Genomic DNA, 24,719 nt, shown 5'->3' on the forward strand with positions numbered 1-24,719 from the left:
TCATCTATTAGATCTCTGCCAGTGAGCAATATTGGCAATAGTCTCAACCAACACGCACAATACTAATTCTGGCTAACAGAAAATTATGTCTATTTGTGAATACATTCTAGCATTTTGAGTTTGGGTAATAAAGGAATGAAACTCATTGCATTCATTTTCATTCGTCATGATACCTAATGTCTGTGTCAGATATGATTTGGAAGAATTCAAGACTGAACAGGCTCTTTTTGTCGATTGTGAAAAATAGGGTAAAGTGAGCATTTATTAGATGACACTGTTTTGTGTGGGTTTACAAACCAACCCCACTTTTTATGGATGAAATACAAAAACAACCTTTACATTAAGTATAGTTATTTTGTACACATCAAAATATAGCAAGAAATGTAATCAATTTAGAAAAAATGATTTAATTGCAAGCTGTAAGACTAAGCAATGGGTTGGAGGCTTACATGATTGCTTGTACATTGTGTACAATGCTATATAACATGATTGTCAGTTCTTCTCTAAAGTAAATCTAGTTCAAATGTAGTAGACTTCAGCTGTATCTTGTTTTTGGCTCTTAACAGGGTTTGACAGGGGAGAAAAGCTGCATAGCGGTGGCCGAGGAGCTATGTCCACAATCATCATGGGCATGTAGAAGAAGCGAGCGCTTGATGATGATGTTGGTGGGATTTTCACGCGGAGCCTTTAGCAATTGAAAGCTTGATTGGGAGCATGAATGTTGATTAAGTTATGAAGTCCGAGGCAGGTCATCCAAACGTGTTCACAACCACAGCAAATCCCCAGAAGAAGAAGAGGACTGTCTGTAGGGATGAAGAAAGGTTTCTTGTGCTTGGTGCTAGGAGGGAGAAAAAAATTGTGCATTACATATAGAGAGAAAACAGTGCATTACATAGAGAGAGCGCAATCATTATCTGGGTTTTGAGGAAAATTAATGAATGGAAAAAGTTAAACAACACATGCTCAGGGTGTACACAATATATGACCATCATAACAAATCTTCTAATAGTATTGTTTTGATAATAATCATGGGTTTAGTTCTTAAACTCCAGTGGTATTGCCACTCTGGTTTCTGGGCCAAATCTTCCAAGTCAAACCTGAGAATTACATACAGTGTACATACAGAAATTGGTACTACTGATTTCCATAGGTAATTCCCCATTCCATGAAGGCCTGAGGGGAAATCACATGGAATGGTGTGGTAATACCACAACCTGGTATTACTCATGCACCTGGTATTGGTAATTACCACCCACAAATACAGCAGGAGTTGAAATGCAGTGCTATGTCTGAAACAGATTTAGTTGGGCTCCTATTATCCCTCCTGCCATGTTGCTAAAATCAGAGCACTTGCAAATAGCTCATGCATCAAGAGGCAAGTTAGCATTGTGAATGAGGTTTTTCTACTACCAAGGTACATTTAATTAAAAGGGTAAGCACTGCATTTTAAAGCACATTTCCCCAAACATGCTGGCTTCAGCCAAGAGCCTCAATTAGGTTTTTGGAGAATAATTTATAAAATCCTATGCCTTCAATTCCGAAAGTCATTCTATTTTATAGGAAGTCTAAATGTTTCTATACCTGACACTTTGGGGCTTAATTACTTCCTCAACAGAAAAAACAAACACTGGCAAAGCCAATTGATAGGGCCTGGCTACCATCCTTTTGGCTTTGCTGCTGCCTATTTGGATTGACTTTTGTATGAAGCCATGCAATATGCAAATGGTCCACTTGGAATGTTGTCGTAGATGCCAGCCCTTTGCCTGAGTAAAATAAGCATTGACAAAAGCCATTTGTAAATCTATGCGCAAATTGTACAAGTAGCTCTCACCACTGAAGAGGACATCTTATTCACTGCCAGATAAGGCAATGACTGAATTTTGCTGACTGTGCCCCATTCTGTATAATGCGGTGGAAGTAAGCAAACTGTGAATGACACTACAACAGACCAATGGATGAAGAAGACATGCTGAAAACCTTGTATGGAAGTATGACTAGAATGTATTTTAGTAAAAACAAAAAGTCTTGGCTAATGCCAGACCTAATAAGTGAAAATCACTTGTTAAACATGAAAGTCAAGTATCTAAATATCATGTCTGTGAAGGCCAGCCCTAAAATTCTTGCAATAAAATTCGAAGAGAATATATTGACTATTGAAATCATGGCTGATTATGACTGATGGGCTCTTCTGAATTTAAATTGAATTAGTTACCTAAGTTGACATATATTTATTTTTTACAATGTGTAAGCAAATGTGTGTAAAATAAATCTATGCACTGTATTGAGTAGCACTACATTGTGGCACACAACATCCCCACCACTACATCATGGGACAATAGTTTGTCTTGGGGGGCATGGGTGGACCCTGCTGACTGCCCTTCTTTATTCATTTATTTTTTTATTAATTGATGTCACCCATATGCTATTTCTAACTAATTAATCCTTACTTGAAACCTGTTGATATTACTTACATTTAACAATTTACTATTTCACAATGTAACGCCCCATAATGTGTGTGTGCAGCATAATTTGTGGTCACTACATTAAATGATACTGCATTGTGGGGCACTACATTGTCACCACCATAGCACGGGACATTATATCATTTCAGGGAGAGACTCTCCCGACTCCTAGCTTTATTTTTTATTTTATTATGAAGTTATCACCACTCTAGTTTATTGATGTAACCCTCACCTTAACATATTGCTTTTACTTCCCTTTAACAATTTAATTTTCATAAATATACTGATGGAAATTTAGTGTCCTCACAATGTAGGGGATGTGATTAACATTGGATGTAGCTAAGGTTGCTCTACTGAGTGATATTACATTGTAGAGCACTAGATTACCACCACCACACCATTGGACATTTCCGTGTCTTTGCTCAATTGGCCCTTACGCTTCACTTATTTATGTTACTGGTCTGTGTGGTGGTAGGATCCCATCTAAAAGAGAACTGAAAGGGGCATACTCTGACCTACTAAAACATCAACAGCACATTAAACTCGATCACATTTGGTGTGAATGAATCGCAGACCAAGTAGCCACCAATGAGGATGCCTGTGAAGGTAAGTGCCTTGTGTGGTATTCTTCTGTGGACAACAGTGTCCCCCTCTAGCAGCATCTGGGACCACCATTAGCAATACCAGGGTCATCGTTAGCACTATGGTGGCTATTCATGACACTGGCCTTCTCAGTAAACAATTGACCAATCAAAGTGATCCTTCTAGCCACTTTGACATCATGTGCCCACCCCTGCCACAGTGCTGGTCCTTCTGAACATATTTTAGGCATACTTGGTCCAGTCATGGCATGATATCAGCCATTCTTGGAATATTGTGGGCGTCATTGTCCTATTCCTGGTCATCCGTGGCATAACGGAGATGACCCCCGGCACATTGATGGTCTGAAACAAAGGTGGACATCCTTGGCATACTGTCAGCATTTATGCCATTTTGCTGGCAATGCCAAACATGGGAGGGTATTACATGGACATGTGTGGCAGAATCAATCCATGTAAGCCAGTTTTACAAGTGAGTCATTGATGAAAATGGCACACTGATGAATGTATGGCTACCATATATGTATTTACAGAAAATAAAACTAGTATTTTCAGCCAAATGATTCTTAGCACATTGTTTACATCCCTGGCATGATGGGTCCTATCCATGACATTGTGATCCCCACAAAATAGTTGTACTTCCTGGCATATTTTGGACATCCATGACACAGTGGTTTCATCTGTTGTATTGCACAGGTCTTGCATAATAGTGGTAAATCTTAGCATATCCGGAATGACTAACAGGATGATCAGGTGAATGAATTAGCTGGAGGAGTGAGTGGATACTGCAACTTACGTAATGAACACTATGGGCCTAATTATGACATTTGCTGAGGGGACTACTCCGTCACAAATGTGACAGATATCCTGGTCGATTTATTACAAGTTCCATATGGCGGGCTGGAGATTGTGCACCCGATGCAAGTTTGCTAACGTTAAATAAGCGCAGATGAGGGCTTGCCCTATTCCTTATTTGCCTCCCTTTGGGGGCGAATGAAGCCCTCGAATCTATGTTGACACCTAGGTATGCATATGCAGGGGTCTCGTCAATCATAGCTCAGCTAAGAAACCATTTGCCCTGGTTTAGAATCCGGCGATTAAGTGAGATGACTATCATCTTCTTACGGTTCATCTCCAGACCGTTATCCTCTACATATGATCGAAACAATCCAGTAATGTCTGCAATCCTATTCTGGTGTTACTAAGAGGTGGCAAGTCATCTGCTATACAGGATGTTTGAAAATGGATGACCGCCAAGGGTCGGGGTATGAGATACCTGTCCATCTAACGTCAAGGAAAGGTCCACGATATATAAGTTGAAAATAAGGGGTGCTAAAACGCACTTTTGTTTTAGTCCGGTCGAGGTTCTCACTTCCCTTGACAAGTGGGTGCTGTCCCGATCTTGATCTTGACGCAGGTGTCCGAGTATAGCAGTCTGATGGCCCTTAATAAGTTAGATGGGATTCCCCATTGCTGACCTTTTGCCTCTTGCTTGTCACGTAGGACACAATCGAATGCTGCCTTAAAGTCAACAAAGCACATATAAAGCGGAGTACCAGTGGCCTTTGCTCTGTTGAGGATGAGGCCTATTGCCATGGGGTTTGTAAATGTACCTTGGTTCTTTGTGAACCCGGTATGGTTTAGCGGTAGTCTGCTTATGTCTGAAGCCCATGCTTCTAGGTCTTGAAGCAACAGAGTGGACATTTTTTTATGGTCTACATCCAGCAGCGTAATTAAACAATAGTTATTTGCCGATGACGCCACACCTCCCTTGAAGATGGGTTGTTGCTTGAATCTTACCAGCTTACAGGGATAACTCCTTCCGCCAGGATGGTATTAAATATCCTAGACAAGAAGCTGTCCCACCGTGAGGTGGAGTGCTTAAAAAGCACTTTCGCGATTCCATTTGGACCGGGGGCGCAGTCAGACCAAGATTTTTGGATGATCTTAGTGATCTCTGCGGATGTATATACTAGTTGGACTGAAGAGTTGGTAGTTCGGTTTTCCCCCTGGAGCCACTCCAGACCGGGTGCATCAAGGATGCTTCTCAAAAAAGTGAAATGTCAGGTGTTCGATCCAAGCATCCTCACTTATATTTGCATTGAGAGCTGTCCGTGGGCCTTTCTCAATGGTATTAATCAGTTCCCAAAATGTCTTTGAGTCATTTGACTTTGAGGCATGCAACAGTTGGGCCGACAGAGCTTCTTGCTTTGATCTTTTGAAGGCCCATATCTCCCTTTTCAGTAGTCTCCTCTCCTTATGCAGAGCCCCTAATAAATTTCCATCCTTGGGGGATCGCTGTAGTTGTCTGAGCATTCTGCCTACTTTGGCGCTTCTCAGGCAGACGGGCCTTAGCAGGACTGTGATCTTACGGCACCCTAGCTGCGCTTCCTTGTTCACACATCTGACGGGATATCTATTTGTCAAGTTTTCTGTAAAGGTTTCCCAGACTGATATCTAGTTAAAATCTGCTAGAGCCGTGGATTTAAGCGTGACCACCACTTCCTCTGCATGGTCCTTAACCAAACTGGAGCTCCCCTTCAGATGTTTTAAATTGTCAGTGCCAACATCTCTTGAGAGAGCTGTTACAGCCTTGTGCTTGCACAAAGTGGCCCCAACCAGGATTACCTGAGGATGATGATCACTCTCTTGGTGGTGAGTTATTCTAAATTCACTCACCTGGTTATATAATAGAAGGTTCACCAATGTATAGTCTAGGTATGAGACGGACTTGCCAGTTGCGCTGGTCCATGTTGGCATAACATAAACATAAACATTCAGACTATCAAGACTGAATCTGTTAAAATCTTGATATGTAGATGATGACTTTCATGCTACGTTATATATTATCGGACATTACATGCAATTAATAAACGGATCAGTCTTTATTGAATTAGATATACATGTGATGTCTTTTGTGCCTCTCCCCCAAGTAACTCTTGCTTTTTATGTTTATGTTGTATTAACTTTATTTTGCGGCATATTAGGAAGGATCCTTCAATCATGTTATTGTGATTAGAAGTATTTTGAGTGGGCCTGGGCTATATAATATGTTGTATTTTGTACTCTTTTTCAACCTAAATATTTTAGGAATTGTATTGAATTGTGGTGTTTGTAAATATACCATTAAAGCTTGATGCTTTCTATCTATACTGTAGTGGTAGTGATATTTTTCTTTGTGTAACGGAAGTGTGATTGGTTGAGATACCCTGCATGATAGGATGTGTGTTTGAATGGATTGTATGTTGGATGGTCTGTTGCTTCCCCAAGGGGAGATTGTATTTTTAGCACTCCTGTTGGCACCCCATCTCCTTGGCTTAAGGGGCCCTCCCTCTTGTATGTCTGGCTGCTGCATAGAACAGCGCCACTGATCCTATATCAGAATGTTTGTCCCTGAGACCTACAAGGAGTCACATTGTTTGTGTAGTTGTTTTTGGCAACTCTGTTGTATTTTCTTTGCTTGCTTTCTGTAGTTAATAAATGAGAAATATTTATGATAACAAGAAAATGCATCCATGATAGTAATAACCAATGTCATGATCAAAATAAATGTCTGCAATACTGTTTTTAAAGTCAGAGAAGACTGATATGCAACCTACGCTCAGAAGCTGTACAGTGGAGCTGCTCCACCTTGTGCAAATGATCCTGCAAGGACATCTTGAATATACTTTTGAGCTCTAAACACTGGTTTAGTGTTTGGTCAATTTATGGTTTTAATAGAAACTTTTGTATACAAGCAATGGTGGTAATGCCGCCCCAGTGCTAATGCTACTTTAAACATTGTGAGTACCTCAGTTATTCCTCAGGGTGATCTAGCATATGCTGAGCATGGCAGACTTCTAGAAGAAATCCTCAAGTGCACCTGACACATAACACCTGCACCACAGGAATTTACTGGCTCTCACTTACCGCACAGGTGGAGATCATGTGCTTTGCAGTGCACGTAGAACCAGAAGAAAGACTACTCTTCCTTCACCAATATTTGTTTTCCAAGTTGACGAGTAAGGAGTTTGTGATTCACTTTAGGTTGTGCCCTGACCACGATGTGGCTCACAAAGAAGCCGTAAAGCAGTTGTTACTTGGCAAATTGTGGTTCTAGTCTATATCGTAGCAATTGATGACTACCTACATTTATAGGTTATACTGCAACCACTCAGACAAACCAGTGAGGGTTTATCCATCCAACACTCAGGCATTCTTCACATTTCAACGCCTCCAGGTATTTTCAGTACTGTTAAGATACTTCTATGTGCTGCAATCCAAGGGTGCTTGCAAAAAATGCACCCTGAGATAAAATGCCTTACCACTTGGTACCGCATTGCACCCTGTGTATAAAAGAAAGTTGTTGTTCTGGACTATTGTTTTGTAACAGAATGTTAAAAAATTGTGAAGTTGATCATCCTAGACTGCAATCTGCCAGAGTAGGGGGTAGCCCGCACAAGTTTTTTTACAACCATCTCTACATTTCATTCGAACTCATCACAAAGGTGGCCACAGCCTATATTTTTAAAGAGGCACTACCTATTCCAATGTCACCACTGCTGCTTCTGAAATGGCATTGGTAATTTCAGGTAGGTAACTGTGATAGAATCCTTAAGCAGCCAATTTGTTTTGTGGAAGATTTGCAGCATTTCAATGTGTTTGTGAATCTAATTTACACAGCAGTTATTTTTGTTTGGTAAATATTTCGTTATTGAAAATTCTATTGTCTCGTTGGTGCTTCTGAACATCTCATTCTTAGCTCCAGCTGCAGACAGAATGTGATAGGCTTGGAGAAACAGTGAGAGAGATAGCGAGAGCTAGAGAGATAGACAAGGATATAGCAGATAGAGAGAGTCAGAAAGAGAGAAGAGAGGAGAGACATGGGCAGGCAGAAGAGGAGAGAGAGGAGAGACAGAAAGCAATAGACACAAAGAAATAGGAAATAGAAAAAGACAGCAATGAAAAAGGAGAGCGTGAGAACTAGTTAAAAGAGAAGACTTAAAGAGAAATAGTGTCAGGGAGGCAGAGGAATAGTGAGACAGTGAGGTCACTGAGTGAGAGGCAGAAACATAAGAGAGAAAGGAAGACTGAAATCAGATATCCTTGTGGGGATTGGTGCCACAAATGCACATACACTTGGGTGGTGCTTTTTACATCTGTTCTATTCATGTATGGACACAATCATAAAAATAAGAAGAACATAAACTTACCAGAGTCAAAAAGGCATGTGAGCGATTTATATAGTTGTTTTGCACAGAAAATAAAAGTATAAACTCATTACTTAATTTGAAGGCCAGGACAAACGAAAAGTTCCCTAGGACAAGGTTTTCAAGTATTTTAGTGATGGTCCAGTACTGTGGGCATGCTCCATGTGAATGAGCACAATTAACACATTCTGTGCAAGAACTATCAGTCGTTTCAATTATACCAGCTTCTAATAGTGTAAGCACTTGTCGTCAGTAACAGAGATTCTTTTGTTACTCCACTCTATCTTAATCTAGACCCCAATGGGCACCCAGCACACTCTTGAATATGCTTATATCTGTCTAGAAGATGGTACTGGAATCCTTTCTTTTGATAATATGCCTCACCTTTGTGTCAAATACCGTATTCATTCCTGAATCACTAACATCAATGTATTCTATAATTTGTTTTAGTTTTCTGGATAAAATTGCACTGGTCCATTTTATGCAACAGCTGGTCCCATGGCTCATTCACATTTTATAAAATTGAAAATAACTAATACATTATGCACACCCTTGAGTATCTGCCCAAAGCATCAGCAGCTCACAAAACATGCTTAAGAAGTACATCTATCTTGCAAATCCTTAAACCCATCTCACATTTTTCTGCCCAATTGTGTGCGTGTGTGTTTTTATTTCCTGCCTTACTTCATTTTTGTAGGTCTGCTATATATGGACACCTACCTGCGTTGCTTGAAGCATTCAGTAACGTATTACACTAGTTCAGTAATTCATACAAAGGAGTGATATTCTTCAGCCGTGCAAAGTAGTGCAAGAACAGCGCAAGACAAAGACAATCATGTGTTTCATCACTTTACCCCAGTGAATATGTTTAGAGTGCAGGTCTTTATGGGCATCTTCTCTGGAATATGCACCAATGAGATACCACCACCACTTGCGCCACCTGTGCCACCCCCACCAACCCTACAAATATTGATATCACCGCCACTGGCAGAGATACAACCACAATTGATACCAGTGCCCATTCCAATACTACTGAAACGTCCTTCACAGATACCATCCATTGTGATACCACCATCACTAGCACCAATTCCACTTCAATTGGTACCACTAATGCATGTCCACTGACATAAACCATCAGGTCCATTCTTCTTTAATTGTGAAGCTCCTGAATCAAAGAGAGATATAAGAAAGAAGGAAGAAGACATTGAGGTGCCTGTCCCTTTCCATGAGTGAAGGTGAATTTGTCCTAAGTCAGGATTGCCATCATAGCCACAGGATTTGCACATCCTTTCAATCACAACTCCTTGAAATGACACAAGTGAAAGGAGAAAACAAAAGAGGGTATTGAAGCATTGCTCATAATTTAGGCCCTTACAAGAGTAGACAAAGATGCCACAGAAGGAATTCCAAGAATGTGTTTGACTCAGATCTATATGAGGGAGGTGGTAAAAGCTGAATGGAAACCCAGCTTGGAGGAATCAACTGAGGTGGGGTGTCACCCTGTGAAAACACCCTCTCATGAGAACCTTCTCTTCACTCTTTCTGTTTGGTTTCAGTAGATTTGCTGCCTGAACTGTAGCATATCTGTTGACTGCATCTCTCCACGAGGATCGGATTGTGATCACACTCCAGGCTTTGGAAGGGCCAGTGGGGCTGCGGCTGCTCTCTCCACTTTGGATGCTTATTTCTTTCCATGCAACTAGAGTATCCTGAGAGGTGATGAGGGCTCCACCTACTCTACTTGAAAAGGGTTCATGCACTCCAATATCACTATGGTCCTCATCCATGGAGACCGGAGAGCATCCATTTGCAGATGAGGTCATTGGATAGACTACAGTTATAACAAAGTTCTTAGCTTAATGGAGGAAATGCTTCTACCTACTTCTTTCCAGTCACATTTGTAACACTTGCTTTTGCGACCCTGTACCACCTAAGCAGAGGACCCACTGGACCATTCTTGTTTGACACATGAAACAACTTAGTGCTGAGGAGGAACCTTCTTTCACGTTCATCAACAGATAACTGGCCATTCATTCTGGTGAGGTTCTCCAGAGACATTCGGATTCTGTGCCTGAGACTTTGCAAGTTGTTCTCCGGTCCTACGAATGACTCCAGGACACTCAAATACTATTACAGGAGGGCCATGGTTAGCGCACACCATTGTATTTGGTGCCTACACTGCTCTATTGAACCTCAAACTGCCCACTGAGAGAGCCTCCTTGGCTCCTCTTTTCCCATCTTCCCTACTACTCAGCTGTGGGTTTTGTCAGCTTTGGCGTTTGTTGGGTCTGGCCTGCAATCTACAATATGTCTCGACCCACAGCTCACTCTGACTTTGTCTTTTATGTTGAGTAAGGAACCAGGCTGATCCTCACCCCTGACGTGGTACAGTGATAAGATCATTGGGTTATAGACCTCTTTTACTCACACTTTGGAACCTTGAATAATTTGCCTTATGCTCTTTCATTTCAAACTCATAATTAATTGTGTCTGCTTAGAAGCAGTTCTTTATTAAGCACTACATAAAACCTGAGCATTTTAAATTTACATTCCTGCTGTAGTTGAAGGGCAGGGTCTTCATAGAGGTGAGTATAGAACCACCCAGTTATTAGGTAAGCTATTAATTCTGGGTTACAGCCCTAGGCCTATGAGTATAAAGCCACTTTTCTATTGCAAGCCATGTGATTCAAAGGATCACAGGGTTTGGAACTAGAATTTGACTCTATCCTATACACTAAACCCATTTTGTGAGTCAGAGTACATTTCAATCTCATATCAATCGGCTAGTCAAACAGCCAATAAATGTGTGCAAACATATCAAACCTGTCATTGTGGCACAGAAAGAAAAGATTATTTTGAACTAATGGGATGTATATGACTCTTCATGGTAAACAGGCATGTGCCCCTGCCATGAATGACCCAAATACATATGATATCTGGTATTCTGACCTTCGATGGCCTAGCTCACATGTGAATCCTGCATGCATGCTCAGGCCTAGACCTGTCCTTTGACTCTGAGGTCCAGATCCTGGTTCTGATACATGGAGCAAGTCCTCAAACTGACATAGGACTACTGTCCATGTTCTAGGTTGTTGACATTAAGCTGAGCTGGTAGCGTACTGTTTTAATAATTCTAGCACATATGTTTATCTTTGATTGAGTAGGAATGTGTACTTGTGTAAAGATCCACTTTTACTAGGCACCCAGATCCTTGTGCTGACATCCTGTCTGCATTCCTGAGCTAAAGGGTGTAACCCTAGACAACGAGGTGTGCGGATGCAGGAGTTTCACAAACAATTGCGCTCATGAGTCAGGTAGCCTTGCCTGGAGTTAGCATTGTCACTATCTTCTGTGGGATCCACCATCCTTTATAATGGCTGTATCTACGCTGAGGAAAGAACATGAAATAGGAACAGGAACCACCCCAAACCAACTCCTTAGCATGATAGCGGAATCAACATCCCCGGTCTGAGAAGTATGCATTAAAGTGGGACTCAAACTACCCCACTTGGCTCCATTTCCAAGTTCTTCAAGAATAAGGAAAGGAGTGATCTGGAGAATATTTGATGAACTGCTGAGATCCAGGGCTAGTGTCAGTTTGATAGCTCATCTCCCAGGAGAGGGGACATCTCCTGAGGTTTGACCCTCTTGCTGGATGAGCTGTGAGTCTGCTTGTGACCAGGGAACCTGTTTGACCTGCAGGGAAGGTGGAGAACTTTATCTGACCATGCAGGAGCTGAGTGCTCAAGGAAGGAGAAGCACAGCTGCCGAGGAAGTCATCGTAGTATTAGGGGGTAGCCAGGAAGCCCCCATATAACATAAACTGTCAATATTCTAGGCTAGAGATAGCCACAGATCCCATCCTAATATACCCAAAGGACCCTTGACTTGAGGGGTTGCACCAGTGATGAGGAGCCTGGGGCACACTCATTGATTTTCTGTGAACCTCTAGGTTGCCCCGTGAGGTGTTTACTTTATCATCAGCTGAAGCAAAGCAAACCTCCTTGGAGAGTATTCACCATCACTTTACAAAATACGTTGCACGCTCTGCTTTCATCAACTAATAGTTTGGTAGAACCATTTGTTTACCACATTGACTTCACTTCCGGAGTTCAGCATCTTCAACTGCCACACTGGATTAGGACTAAATTATATATATAATAACACAGGGACTCAGGGATATCCGGTTCAAATCCATGTGTTCCCCTTACCCCCTTTTGTCAGGGAGAAATATTGGGCCCAAGTCCGCATATATCTATCACCTTCTTCAAGCAGGCGGTAAGTGTGCGTGCAGGCTACTAGGAGGACACGGGGAGGGCAGAGGGAGAGCACATTAGTGAGGGGAGAGTTTTCTGCTCCAAGACCATAAAGTTTTAGAGACCATGCAGGACCCGGCACAACCACTGCCCACGGCCCCTGAAACTCTGCTGAAAAGTCTATATCATGAAGTCTGATGCCCTGGTAATTGTAGCCAGGATACAGAGAAAACTTAAGACAGTTGAGGGGGGATACACTCGTAATGAGGACCATGAAAATTGATTTGACTACACAGAAAGATCCCTTTTCATGTGATTTGAAGAGTCCAAGTTACTGCATCACCATATAGGTACAATTATGTAGACAAGCTTTTTTCATGTCCTCAGTTTTATCATCTGTCCCCTTGTATTTGGAGTAGAGAACTCCCTATCAGGGCTAACTTCAAATGAACTGTCATGGCTCATCCTGAGAATCTGACATGGATCCGGCCCCAGGACCTACGCTGGACACCCCTGATGAAGGGCAGTGACCCTGTTTGCTTAAACCCAGATGGGTTCATACCATTAAGAGGGGCACATACATAACATTTCTTCCAGCATTTAAAAAATACCATGCTCTGATGTGTAAATATTAAATGTCACAAGTTGTCGACTACAGAGGCCCAAAGCCAGAGTTTTCTGTGCTCTTGGAATCTGATCACACAAATCAGAAATGCCATTAATAAATGTTCTATAATGAGCTGACTGTTCCCATTTAAACAGATGTGCATCATCACAGGCATTAAATAGAGTTCATGCTATTATCAGAGGGGCAACTGAGAAGATGAGAAACCCAACCACTGGCTGTCGAGATAACGTAAACGTCCATATCTGCACCAGTTCTACGTTTTTTGCAGATTTCTTTGTACTTCATTGAATGTTTCGGGCACTTTAGACAGTGGCTCTGGCAACCAGTTCTTGTTGAATTGTATGTCATAACACCAGCTGCAGTTCAAACTTGGAAACACTCGGGTGACAAACAAATGACCACAGCATGCAAAGCAACTTTGCGATATCATCATGCATGTTACTTTATATTGTTGGGTTAAAACTACTGGGGGTGGTTGAAAACCCATATTGTTTTTTAAAACACCTTTTGACATTAGGATACTATTGGGGCAGGCATGTCCCCTGCTGGTGTACATCATGTTCCCCTGCCCGAGAGCCTGACTGCATCTCTGGTATCCTGGCTTTTGATTTTTGGCCCAACGTCACAGTAAGGTAGTGCATGTGCAGAGGCCCTGACCTGTCCATTGACGCGAGTGAGGTCCTGGACCGGTCCTGCGTGCTGGGGGGGGGGGGGGTGCACCAAGCGTGCCCTCAGAGGAAAGGCAAAGCTCCTTTAGAAATCTGGAGAAGCTTTTGCCAAGCAAGGAGCTGCTGATTACTCTTTCTGAAGTCCTCCCACTGGATATATGATGGAGGTGAAGGTTGGGACCACAGGCTCAGTTGTGCAAGGTGAAAGGGAGCCCTTGGTGAGACCCAGTCTTTTATGTTTCCCTGATCGCTCTTTCAGTTTGACTGATGACATCTGGTACACAAAGCTCGCACCTCTTTGTGCCTCCGTTGTTGATGCTCCAGGGTAGAGACTACCTTGCTGGGAGGACCATCACTCTACAGAAAGCAGAATATGAAGAGCAGCCTGGACATTACACTTGCAAAAAGGACCATCCCAAACCTGTCCTGAAAGGGCAGACAATGGATCCAGATCTTGTGTCTGTTTTTATTTTTTACTGGTGGGATCCACTGACCCACTTGTCATTCCAGTTTCAAGGTCTCTATGTCCAAGGAAGGGAGTGCACCACAGAGTACTCAGTGGACTACTGTGCAGCTAGGGCTGGTGTCTGCCTGACAGCCAGCTTCCCAGAGGTAAGGAGATATCACCTCAGTCTACCCCTTGCTGAAGAACTTTTCACCTATCCTTGAGTGCCTAGAAGCCAGCCTGCCTGCTGAAACAGGACAAGTGTCTGCCAACCCTGCAGGAGGGGTGACTGTCCAGGAGGACCAAGGTACACCATGACACCTGGTGTGGTGGGTCTACATAAGACAAATACTGCAGACAGTGTTCTGTGTGCCCTGGTGTGGGCATACTCTAGACTCTCCACTGTGAGTCTTGGCTGGAGTCTTAAAGCTGCGCCATGACCTGAGCCACTAAGCCCAAATCGTAAAGCTGCAATGTGACCCGCGCCGCTGAGCCCAAATTCCGAAGCTGGGGAGTGATGTGGGCTGCTGAACAACCTGAGAACTCTGCATGACTTGAGCTGCGGTCCCTAGCCAATGCTTGAGCCCAGCCTGTGGGGTGCTGCATTGATCAGAATGCAATCAGCCCCAATGGGGCTGCACTGAGCACCCACCAGACAAGCGTGGAGGATCCAGCACTTCCCACAGCACCCATCTCCCACAGCCCTGAGAAGCCGCATCACCACAGGAATGACCACTGAGAAGGCTGAGAGAAACTGCAGTCTGATGCTCAAGTCAGAAGAGGAAAAGGAGGTGAGCGGAGGAGGAGCAGAGCGGACGTCTGAGAGTTCTGACACGAAAATGGACTGAGAGACCTATTGATGAAAGAAAGAATCAGCAGAAAGAAAGACCATGTGCAATTACAAGAGCAAATGGGTCATCTGTACCTGATCCTAATCGCACTAAACATTGACCCAGGGAGGGAACCACCAGGACTGTAAGGAGCGGCCAGGGCCTATAGCGGAAAGAGGCACAGACATTCTCCATCACCAGACATTGCATCATGTACATTTTAAAATTTATAGCATTTAATTCTAGTGTGCATTAGTCATTTTTTCTTCAAAGTCAAGCACTGGTTTGGACAATCAGTTATTATACTAATGTGTGTTTGTAGGGTGTTGAGCTCAGGCACTTCCACATTGCTTCCTCGAAAGGCCTGTGACTGCTTGCCATCGCTACCACTGAGAGTCAAGTGCTGAATGAGTTGTTCATGGCCCACTTGAACCATCTCCTGTGGTGTGATCTGGGTACATTCCAATCATGGGGATAAAAGGTCTTGGGTGCAGAATAGGGTGTCTCATTCCAGAGCAGAAAGGCTTTGGGGGGCTGTAGTCAGCCCTATCTGTGCTTCATAGGGTAACCTGAGGGCTGTACCTAGTCCCTTCCAGTCTTCAAAGGTTGCTTGCCTGCCACTGACACATGCAGCTCACACCTAGGGCTACTTATCCTTTGTTCCCCTAGACAGATTGGAGCCAAATTGAGGGAAGGTGAAGGTTAGACAAAGAGCACATCCCCCATGCACAGAGCAGCACTGGGCATAAAAGTGGCACAGTAAGACCCTATCGTCAGAACACTCCTGTGTCAGTGAAAGAAGGAGGACTGCTGTACTATCTGAAGAAGGAAGACTGCTCATGCTTGCCCTGAACCCAGGGATCCCAGCAGTGACTCCAAGGTCCAGCTGGCTGACCTTCAGTTTGAGCTACAGGGACACAACAAACATCCAGAGGCCTTCCCTGCAACTGCTCAGCTGACCTGCACCAACTGGACCTGCCTGGGCTCTTCTTTTGGCCTCTGCTGGAGTGAGTCCTGGTCCACAGCAGGTGCCCCACCAGGTTCGGGACCCTTGCTTGGAATCAGAGTGTACTGCTGCTGCTGCAAAACCAAAAATCTTAACTGCAGGTGAAAAGCCAAACATTTTGTGCGCTTCCCGACCATTAGTGGTCTCCTCGTGTCAGCAATGACTGTTGTGTCTCCCACCAATGCGAAGTTCTAAACTGCTGTTCGCGCCAACAGCGATGTCCCCCTTCAACCTGAAGTTCTGACTGACGTTCCTCACTTGGACTTGGACTGTGAGAAAGTTAAATCTTCATTGGGATGAAACTGGTTCCTATATCTGGCTTTTTCTCCAATCAAGGATGGCCTAAACTTGTGACTTTGAGCAGGTCAAGAACAACCAGCTAACAGCTAGTGGTGCTTTATGCTTTTTGGCTCTATTTTCTCCTGAAACTTTAAAAATTCATAGCTCCAGTTGCAGGCATTGGATTTTTGGTATTTTGGTGTCATTTTTTGGTGTCATTTTATTTATTAAAATGTAGTTGAATTTTCTAAATTGGCTTGGGATTTTACTTGTTTTGTTGTTTCACTTTATTACTGTTTCGGTGCTGCATCAATCCTGAATGAGTTGTTCATTGCCTCTAAGTTTTTGTGCCAGGCTACTTCAGGGTGAAGCACAGGATTATACAGTAACTTTTGTGGTTTACCTTGGCAAGGAGTGTGTTTATTATTTGAGTAAGCCTCCCATCCCACTCAACTAAAAACCCAATTTTTTACAAAGATCTTCACATTGGATCGAATATTTTGTTTTTCATTTCTGCAGTGAAGTTATGTCACTACGATTGCAATCTGCTTCATTTAAAAGCAATTTCACTGTTTGAGCTCAGTGAGTTGAAAGATTGCTGCTTAGATCTATCCATGACCTGAATGTCACATGTTCAAATCCATAAAAGTTTGAGTTGGTTGAATGAAAAGTTGACCACTTACCGTCCTACAAAGTAGCAAACTTTGATAGCAAGTGCTATGAAGAAAAAAAGCATTAATTGAAAAGATGGTAAGTTCGTCTTTGCAAAGATCAAGTAATGAATATACCAAATAAGGCAGAGCTCGATGCCCTTTTTATAGCTATTGAGGCAGTTTTATGTAGCAAATATCAGATCATAAAGTGTCTGAGAACCTTCTGCACTTAAGGTAAACATATGAGATTTGAAAATGCAGCAAAGCATGCTTTCAGGTTTCATTAATAATTATTTACAATACAATGAGTGGGATATGGCTCTGCCCAGAGGACTATTGCTGACAGTTCATTGGATGTTTGGGGTATCATCCCACATCTCAGGGAGTGTTGCACTGAAATGCATGAAGGACTGTTTTGTGACACAAGAGTAACCTCAGTCATAAAACATTAAATTATTTAGCTCATAGAAGCACAGATCACATAATGCAATCATTATTTTTTTCTCAGTGCAGCAGGCTTTTTCAATGATTTAAGTGGCTCAAAATGCAAGCCAGACCTATTGGATGTGCCAATGATTGTTTCCCTTAAAGAGCAAACTTGTAAGACAACAATATCTAGGTAAAGGAGAAGCAAATGAGAGTAGAACAGTAAAATAAAGACAGGGTTTTCGAATTTCTACAATGAATATTTATGAGGAGAATCTATTCATAACGATTATTTGTGTTATTGTTCATCATTCTAATATCTCGTTTGTGTTTTACGTCTTTACTCATTATGCACTCTCAGTTGGACAACAGGATTGACTTACCTGTCGCAAACGCACAGTTGTAGTTGCTGACCTTTTCCATCGATTGAAGGCCAATGATACTCTTGTCCCTGTCTTTGCTGAAACTGGTTACTTTGAACTTTTCATAAGGTGGGATGAGTATCTCCTCTTCTCCAGGAGAGAAGGAGAAATCCTTGATGCTGACCCCATAGCAGGTCTTGATGGTGAAGAATGTATCCTCCCCATACCTCCGGGCTGTGCCTTCGTTCGAGGATGAAGATGCAAACTGGCCAAAGCGCATGTGTTGCTTTTCCACAGCTTTGAACTGAACCTTTCTAATGCCCCTGTAGACTGTTTGGCACTTTGAATTGTCGTGCTCCTTGAGCACACGGTGGGCATTTGTCAGGAAATAGTGCAGGGCTTTAAATTGAAAGTTCCCCAGAGATTTTTTGGATTGACCAGCTTCCCTCACTGCAGTATTGAAGACTTCAAATAGAGGCCCATGGAGGGTGTAGGCCAGAATAGCAATGGCATATTCATCTTTGAAGCCTGGGGGCTTCACCGCTCCTGGCTTCTTCTTCTCCCATTCTTTTTTTGCTGTGCTCCAAGCAAAGGCAAAGTCTGGGTTTGACTTGTTCTCAAGCTGGAATAGCTGGGGGATCTTGGCTTCCATGACCTTCTCACAACCCTTGTACTGGTCATCGTAGGCACTGTCAACCATGTCGAGGGTATAACCCTGAAAGGAGTCGACATCTCCTCTGATGACGTGAACACTTTGGACCTAGGGTGGGGGACAAGGAAATATATTTTTGATGTGCCTATGAGGTGAACCAACACAACATATTATCAACCATGTTTCTTTCAGTATTTTCACTGATTATACTCCTGGTCACACCAGTATCCAGTACCCAGTTATTTGCTGCAGCTCTATAGCCTGCTGTAGTGGGCTACACCGGACATTAAAGGCTCGATCCAGCGTTAAAGACCCAAATCGAAGACAAAGGTCTTTAACAATGCAGCGGGCCTTTAATGGCCAGTATAGCCCAGCTATGGCAGGCTATAAAGCTATTAGAACATTAGGCCCTATCAGGGTACAAGTAAAAAAGGGCCTCACAGAGGTCAAGAGGGTTGACATCCCATTAGGCTCCGTGAGGCCTTTGTTCACAGCTGTTGCCATGCTCTGGGATTTTACCAGCTGTTAGAAGCCCAGACCTACTCCATTGTCTCCAAAGGAGCTCTAAACATTCCAATGTTCGAATACAATGTGATCACTTTTGCAAACTGTTGTAGTAGCACCACGGCTGTCCAGGCTTCGGTTTCTCATTCTGTCTATCCTTTTTGCATTATGTTTTCTGCACTCCATCATAATGGGTAAATATATTTAGTGCCTCATTCCAAGTCGCCCCAGTGGTCCTGCTAGAACAGTAATGGGAGATACGTACTGCAATGAGTTAAAAGTTTCCATGCCTCACCTGGTAGGAAGGAGGGGAGTTCTCAATCTTTGCTCTTGTATTTGTGCTACTTTGTCAAATACATTTACTGAGTCTAATCTGTGACTTGCGACTTGTTTTTTTTAAATATTTGACAAATACTATTCACAGTATTTTTCAGAACATCTCCAGGGCAGTCCAAGTGGCTCTGAGTCAAACCACCTCCATTTGTATACTAAAAGCCCCTTCCCAGGAACCCCCTGCAGTCTTGATGGGGTCGGTGATAGGAGTTATGAAGTTTGAACCAGAGCCTACGACTACTGGAAGAAGTCAAAACTGTTGGGTGAAGCTCTGGAGTAAAACATTTGAGAATCAGAGGGAAATCACCAATTCCTGCACATTATTCTCTAAAATATGCAATGGGGAATATTTTTGCCCCATACTCTGTTGCCAGTGTAGCAGGTATTGATATTTCCAAGCGCAGCAATATCAGGCTGAGACCCACCTAGCTTGTATTTCCACCCATTTTAGCAAAACACATAATCCAAATAAATGGAAAAGTACATAAAAGGATGAATAGACTTGCATAGCCTAACTATATGAAGAAAATAATTTGAAGGTGCCTGGGTAAATTAAGAAAATATAATCTTTGTTTTTTTTTCTTTAGGTTTGGTGGCTGGTCCTGGTTGTGTCTGGCCCTGGTTGTCAAGGAAAGTGCTTTGCAGCTGAGGTCAAATCACTTTCTGAGCCACAGACTTTTTGGGACATCCAGAGTACATTTTGGTTACATGAACATAAGAAGTATGCAGAGCTGTATTTTGGTGTTGAGTTCAGTCAGAGAGCTCCATGGATGCATCTGCTGCTCTGATAGACCTCTTTGAATGTTACCCACACACAGATAAGCAGCCAGTGAAGTAATATAAAGATCAAGAGAAAAGTGTAAATATTGTGCACATATCTAGTCCAGTTCCCTGGTCTGAAGAAGTCTTATACAATTGTAGAACGGGCAGTAACGTGTCAGACGAAATAAATAGATGCCAACAAGGAAAGGTCTAGAGATTAACCTTTCACGATCAGAAACCATAGAACACCCATACAAGTATTCATCTCAGCATAAAATATTACTGACCAAAATGTTGGAACCAGCTATTTATTTTATTTTTTCACTGCTTTAGTTAGAGTGAGAAATCAAACATTACAACATCACTTTGGTCTATATTTACACTATGTGTGTTGCATTCTAAGTTCACATAGGGGTAAACTCACCGTAACTCATTTAACTAAATTGGAAATTACTGCACAGCTGTATTGAAAAGTGTACATTAAAACGAACGGCCTCATTACGTAACTGGTGGTTCTACGACTGCCAGCCCTGCGGTGGCAGTCGGACTGACACGTCTGTGGAGTTACGACCGCCGCATTGCAAGATGGCAGGCAGAGCGGGCCACAGACAGCCGTCCCCGCCAGGATCAAAGATCCCAACATGAAAAGGCTGGATGAGAACAAGTGCAGGGGTCCCCCTGCCCAGCACCCTTGAAATACGCACTGAATGATTTGCAGACAGTGCGCATTTCAACGGTGCTGGTGCACCCTGCGTGCAGCAGCATTGGTGCTGACTCTATTATGAGCCAAGAACAATGCTGCAGCACCCTTCCCACTGGATTGACAGGCGGAGACCTGCCTGTCAGTCCAGTGGGAAAGTCATAACAGGCCCAGTGAGAAGACGTCCATGTCCACAGCGGTCTTCCCACCATGTGGCTGGCGGGCCGACGGTCAGCCCGCCAGCCTCGTAATGAGGCCCTAAATCGATATAGTGAGAAGTACACATTCAGATTGCATAATTTATTAGTGCATCAGCCACATTTATCAATTTGTTCCTCTCTGGAAAGCTTCCTTAAATCACGATTTTCTTTGGTTTGTAACCCAAAGTAACACAACGCAACACAGTACACTGCCTTGCTTTACTCTACATCAAGAAAGCATTCCACAAGTGATGCAAAGGTGTTCCATGCAGCCACCTATGGGTTTTGATGCAAATCTCTGTCTACAAAGGACTGTAGCCAGGTATTTGTGCCATAGTCTTATGCCTCACTGAGGCAGGCATAATAAGGGGAAATGTTCTAATTTCTTGTCATTTTTTCCTCTGTGTATGTGTGCACACATGCAATGAGGACAATGCCTTATAGCATAGTTTTTGTGTAGGAAGGGAATTCTTCCTGCATAAAACTATGCTGAGTACAGCGCAGACACTCTTGCACTGTTGGGCAGGAGTGCATAATTTGGTGCATGACAGCCAGGGGAGGGAGAGAGCAGAACTGTGCCTCTTCTAAGAAGTTATGGTGCAGTTCTGCTCTCTCCCATTCACATAGTGCAACAACTTTACTTGCTGCATTACGCTGAGTGAACCCTTTGTTAATATGGCCTCCATGTTCATGTTCTCAGCAACTGTGAAGTTCCAAGCACCAGGAGTACACAAGAACCCCTCATTCTGCTTCCTGGAAAGTGACTCCTTATAGTAAAACAGCAACTCACCTCCCTCCAAGCAGGGCTGAACCAGGATTGATTCATGGCTAATTACACGTCATTTCCTGCAGTCTCAGTGCTTGCTGCTAACCCACTACATCTGTCAGTCACTTAAGTGCAAGACTAGGTGTCATCTGTCGCCTCCTGTAGGTGATGGCAAAACTTTTCAAGATATCACTCAGCAAACCTGTTCTTTACCTTAAGTATTTTCCTGTTTCTGTGAGCCAGATGGCTCTGTGAATGGAGCATTGTTGAATGCATTGAGGTGTAATCGACAGGTGAGTGAGGATGTAAAATCCTACATTTCCAAGTCGGTCAGTCATCCTTCAGGGGTTGAATTGTGAATGTGGCCTGAAGTGGCAAGCGTACGCCCAGACTTGTGTCTCACGTTCACAGTGCCACTGGAAGCAAGCTACAGCTGAGTCAGGAGCCTCAATCAGGGTGAAACTGTTTTTGGGTGGCTTGTGTTCTGGTTTATGGAGGATCTGGCCAGCAGTTCGGGCTGGACTGTTCCTATTGATGCAGTGCCAAGACGGATTTGCATATGGCTGGATCCAAACTGGGGTGGCACGGTGGACAAAAGAACGATTAATTGGAGTGCTACCATTAACGACTGCAAGTGGTTAGACAAATTGCAAGCATTCCTCCCATCAGCTTTTGTGAGTTTGGTGGTATCTCAAATTAGGCGCCATTAAGCCTTGATACAGTACTACAAAAAGAGAGACAGCAGTTGCAGGTTTTATTTAAAAACAGATGTCAAAAATACTCTTAAATATGAAATCACGGGGCCATCTTTAATAAGCTGCCCTCATTGCAAGTCCCCACAGCTATTCGTGGCTGTGTTTGGTATTGCAACACAAACCCCCTCATGCATTAAGGTGAGGCACAGAGTCATCTGCAGGCTCATCCCAAACTGCATAACCATTTACCTTATGATACTATCTAATTGTAATAAATTGGATTGGCTTTTGAAAGCCAGGCATGTTGCCACTGCCAATGTCTGCTTAGGTAGTTAGTAGTTATTTGATTTTTGTAAAAATGCGAATTGCAAAATATTCCGAAAAGCCTCCAGAGAAGTCCCTCCAACATGTCCTGAATATCAATAGCCTGAAGAAGGGAGGCGGAAAAACGAATGAGCACTTGCCCATGGAAATCAATCCACCAAAATACCAGGGATAGTGGAAGTGACATTGTGTGCCCTTCGAACCCTTACGGCGTTACATGGCTAAACCCTTGCCTCATTCTCCACCTTTCGAAAGACTCTTCTTTGGTGTTGAGATGCCAGGGGTAAGGAACTTAGGGCCTGATTTAGAGTTTGGTGGATGGGGTAACTCCGTCGTAAACGTGACCGATATCCGTCCGCCGTATTACGATTCCATTATATCCTATTGAAAACGTAATATGGCAGATGGAAGATCTGTCATGTTTGTGACGAAGTAACCCGTCCACCAAACTCTAAATCAGGGCCATAGTGATGTTTCATAAACAGAACACGATTATTAAAAACTTGTTTTTCTGTTTCTGCTGCTGCCTCCATGATCCCATGTACCTTAACATTGCAAAAGCAGTGCTAGGACTAGGAAAGGGTAAATCAGCCTGTGCTGTCCTTGGCTTAATTCATTCACAAGCATGAACACTTCCTACCTGAGCAGGCTTCATCCAGAACACTGCAGAAACCAAAGAAAAGATCACAGTCCAAGACCCCATGTTTGGCTTCATTTTCTGCAACAGAAACAAAATTAGAGTGAAGATAGACATAATATGCATGATTAATAGCACTAACATGAACACTCAAGTATATGAAGGGAGATCTGCAAATAAATGTTGCATTTGCAAACAAGAGTTAAAAAATATATTTAGCAAAAGCAATATCCCAATATGCGATGTGCAAAATGGACAACACACATAGCAAGTGACACCACAAATATCAATACATTCATTACAAACCCATGCAAGTCACAAGGAAGGTAGGCTGCAAAGGAGCATCTCCCATCTTAGCTGCTTTCTAGGAACAGCTCACATGGCCAGAAAGCAGTTAATGGCCCTTTGGAGGGGGGCAGGCATTTCTTAAAGGATCAGCTGCCCACAGCGGACAGCTTCCAAGTGAAGATGAGGATGGAAGCCTGGTATTAGCAGACATCTTCTTCCTGGGAGAAGTAGTGAAGTTCTGAGACTAGGCCAATTAGCACATCAGGGTTATGGTAAGGATGTTTACAAAAAGGTAATTTTCTACCCCAAGCCAATTGAGCTGTTGCACTGCAGCTGAAGTGGGATGTTGCACTGAATGATTCCATCTTCACCTGTGTGACATCGTCACATATATCTTAGACCAAGTAAACCAGAGGATGGCATGATCCAGTGAAGCATGAAGTATGTTGGCTGCCTCGCATGGGGTATAAAGTTATCCGATGGATAATTGAATAGAATGGGGTACTGAGCATAAGGAATGGAGCACTAATCAGCAAGAGATGCTGGGGGTAGAGTAAGAAGGCTTGCAGGTTCACTGGCTGATGACCTATCTGCCATAATCCAACATGGCTTTGGTGCATGATAGTTACGTTCTTTAATGATTGACTTGTGTTGGCAAGAGGTGGCCTTGAGAAAAAGTAATGCAATCGTAAAAAGTCACAAGAGAGCAAATGTGGGAGTGATATTTAAAGTGTATGGTAATTTGATGAAAGTAGTAGAAAGAATAGAGAATACAAGTGCGAGGAGAAGCCCTGGTCCGAGTGAGTGTAGCCTGGCTAGGACACCATTGAATCCTGGTGATGGAGGACAGATGGGCCCAAATGACAGATGCAGGACAGTAAGCCTGGAGCATGAGTGGTAAGCCTGCAAGAGTATCAATACACCTCAGAAACATTCCATGCCACAGATTGAGAAAGTTGTTAAATTTGGGGAGTGTGAGAAGCTGGCCTGGTTTGTAGTGGGTACCAGAGGTATTTACACCTTATACCAGGTCCAGTGATCCACCTTAGTGAAAT

General features: G+C 43.1%; 1 protein-coding gene across 2 annotated transcripts in view; it reads right to left on the bottom strand.

The window, feature by feature from the left end:
* Positions 1-387: 387 nt before the first annotated feature.
* LOC138249059 (erythroblast NAD(P)(+)--arginine ADP-ribosyltransferase-like) overlaps positions 388-24,719 on the bottom strand; it is a 63,454-nt gene continuing 39,122 nt past the window's right edge. For both annotated transcript variants that reach the window (XM_069203113.1, XM_069203114.1), the window contains exons 2-4: positions 23,380-23,457; positions 17,825-18,563; positions 388-838 (exon numbers count right to left, since the gene is read on the bottom strand). In XM_069203113.1, the coding sequence (XP_069059214.1) occupies positions 750-838; positions 17,825-18,563; positions 23,380-23,454 (903 nt within the window). In that variant the 5' untranslated portion in view covers positions 23,455-23,457 and the 3' untranslated portion in view covers positions 388-749. The remainder of the gene's footprint in view (positions 839-17,824; positions 18,564-23,379; positions 23,458-24,719) is intronic.

Source organism: Pleurodeles waltl, chromosome 8, assembly GCF_031143425.1.
Source record: "Pleurodeles waltl isolate 20211129_DDA chromosome 8, aPleWal1.hap1.20221129, whole genome shotgun sequence".
Taxonomy (NCBI): Eukaryota; Metazoa; Chordata; class Amphibia; order Caudata; family Salamandridae; genus Pleurodeles; species Pleurodeles waltl.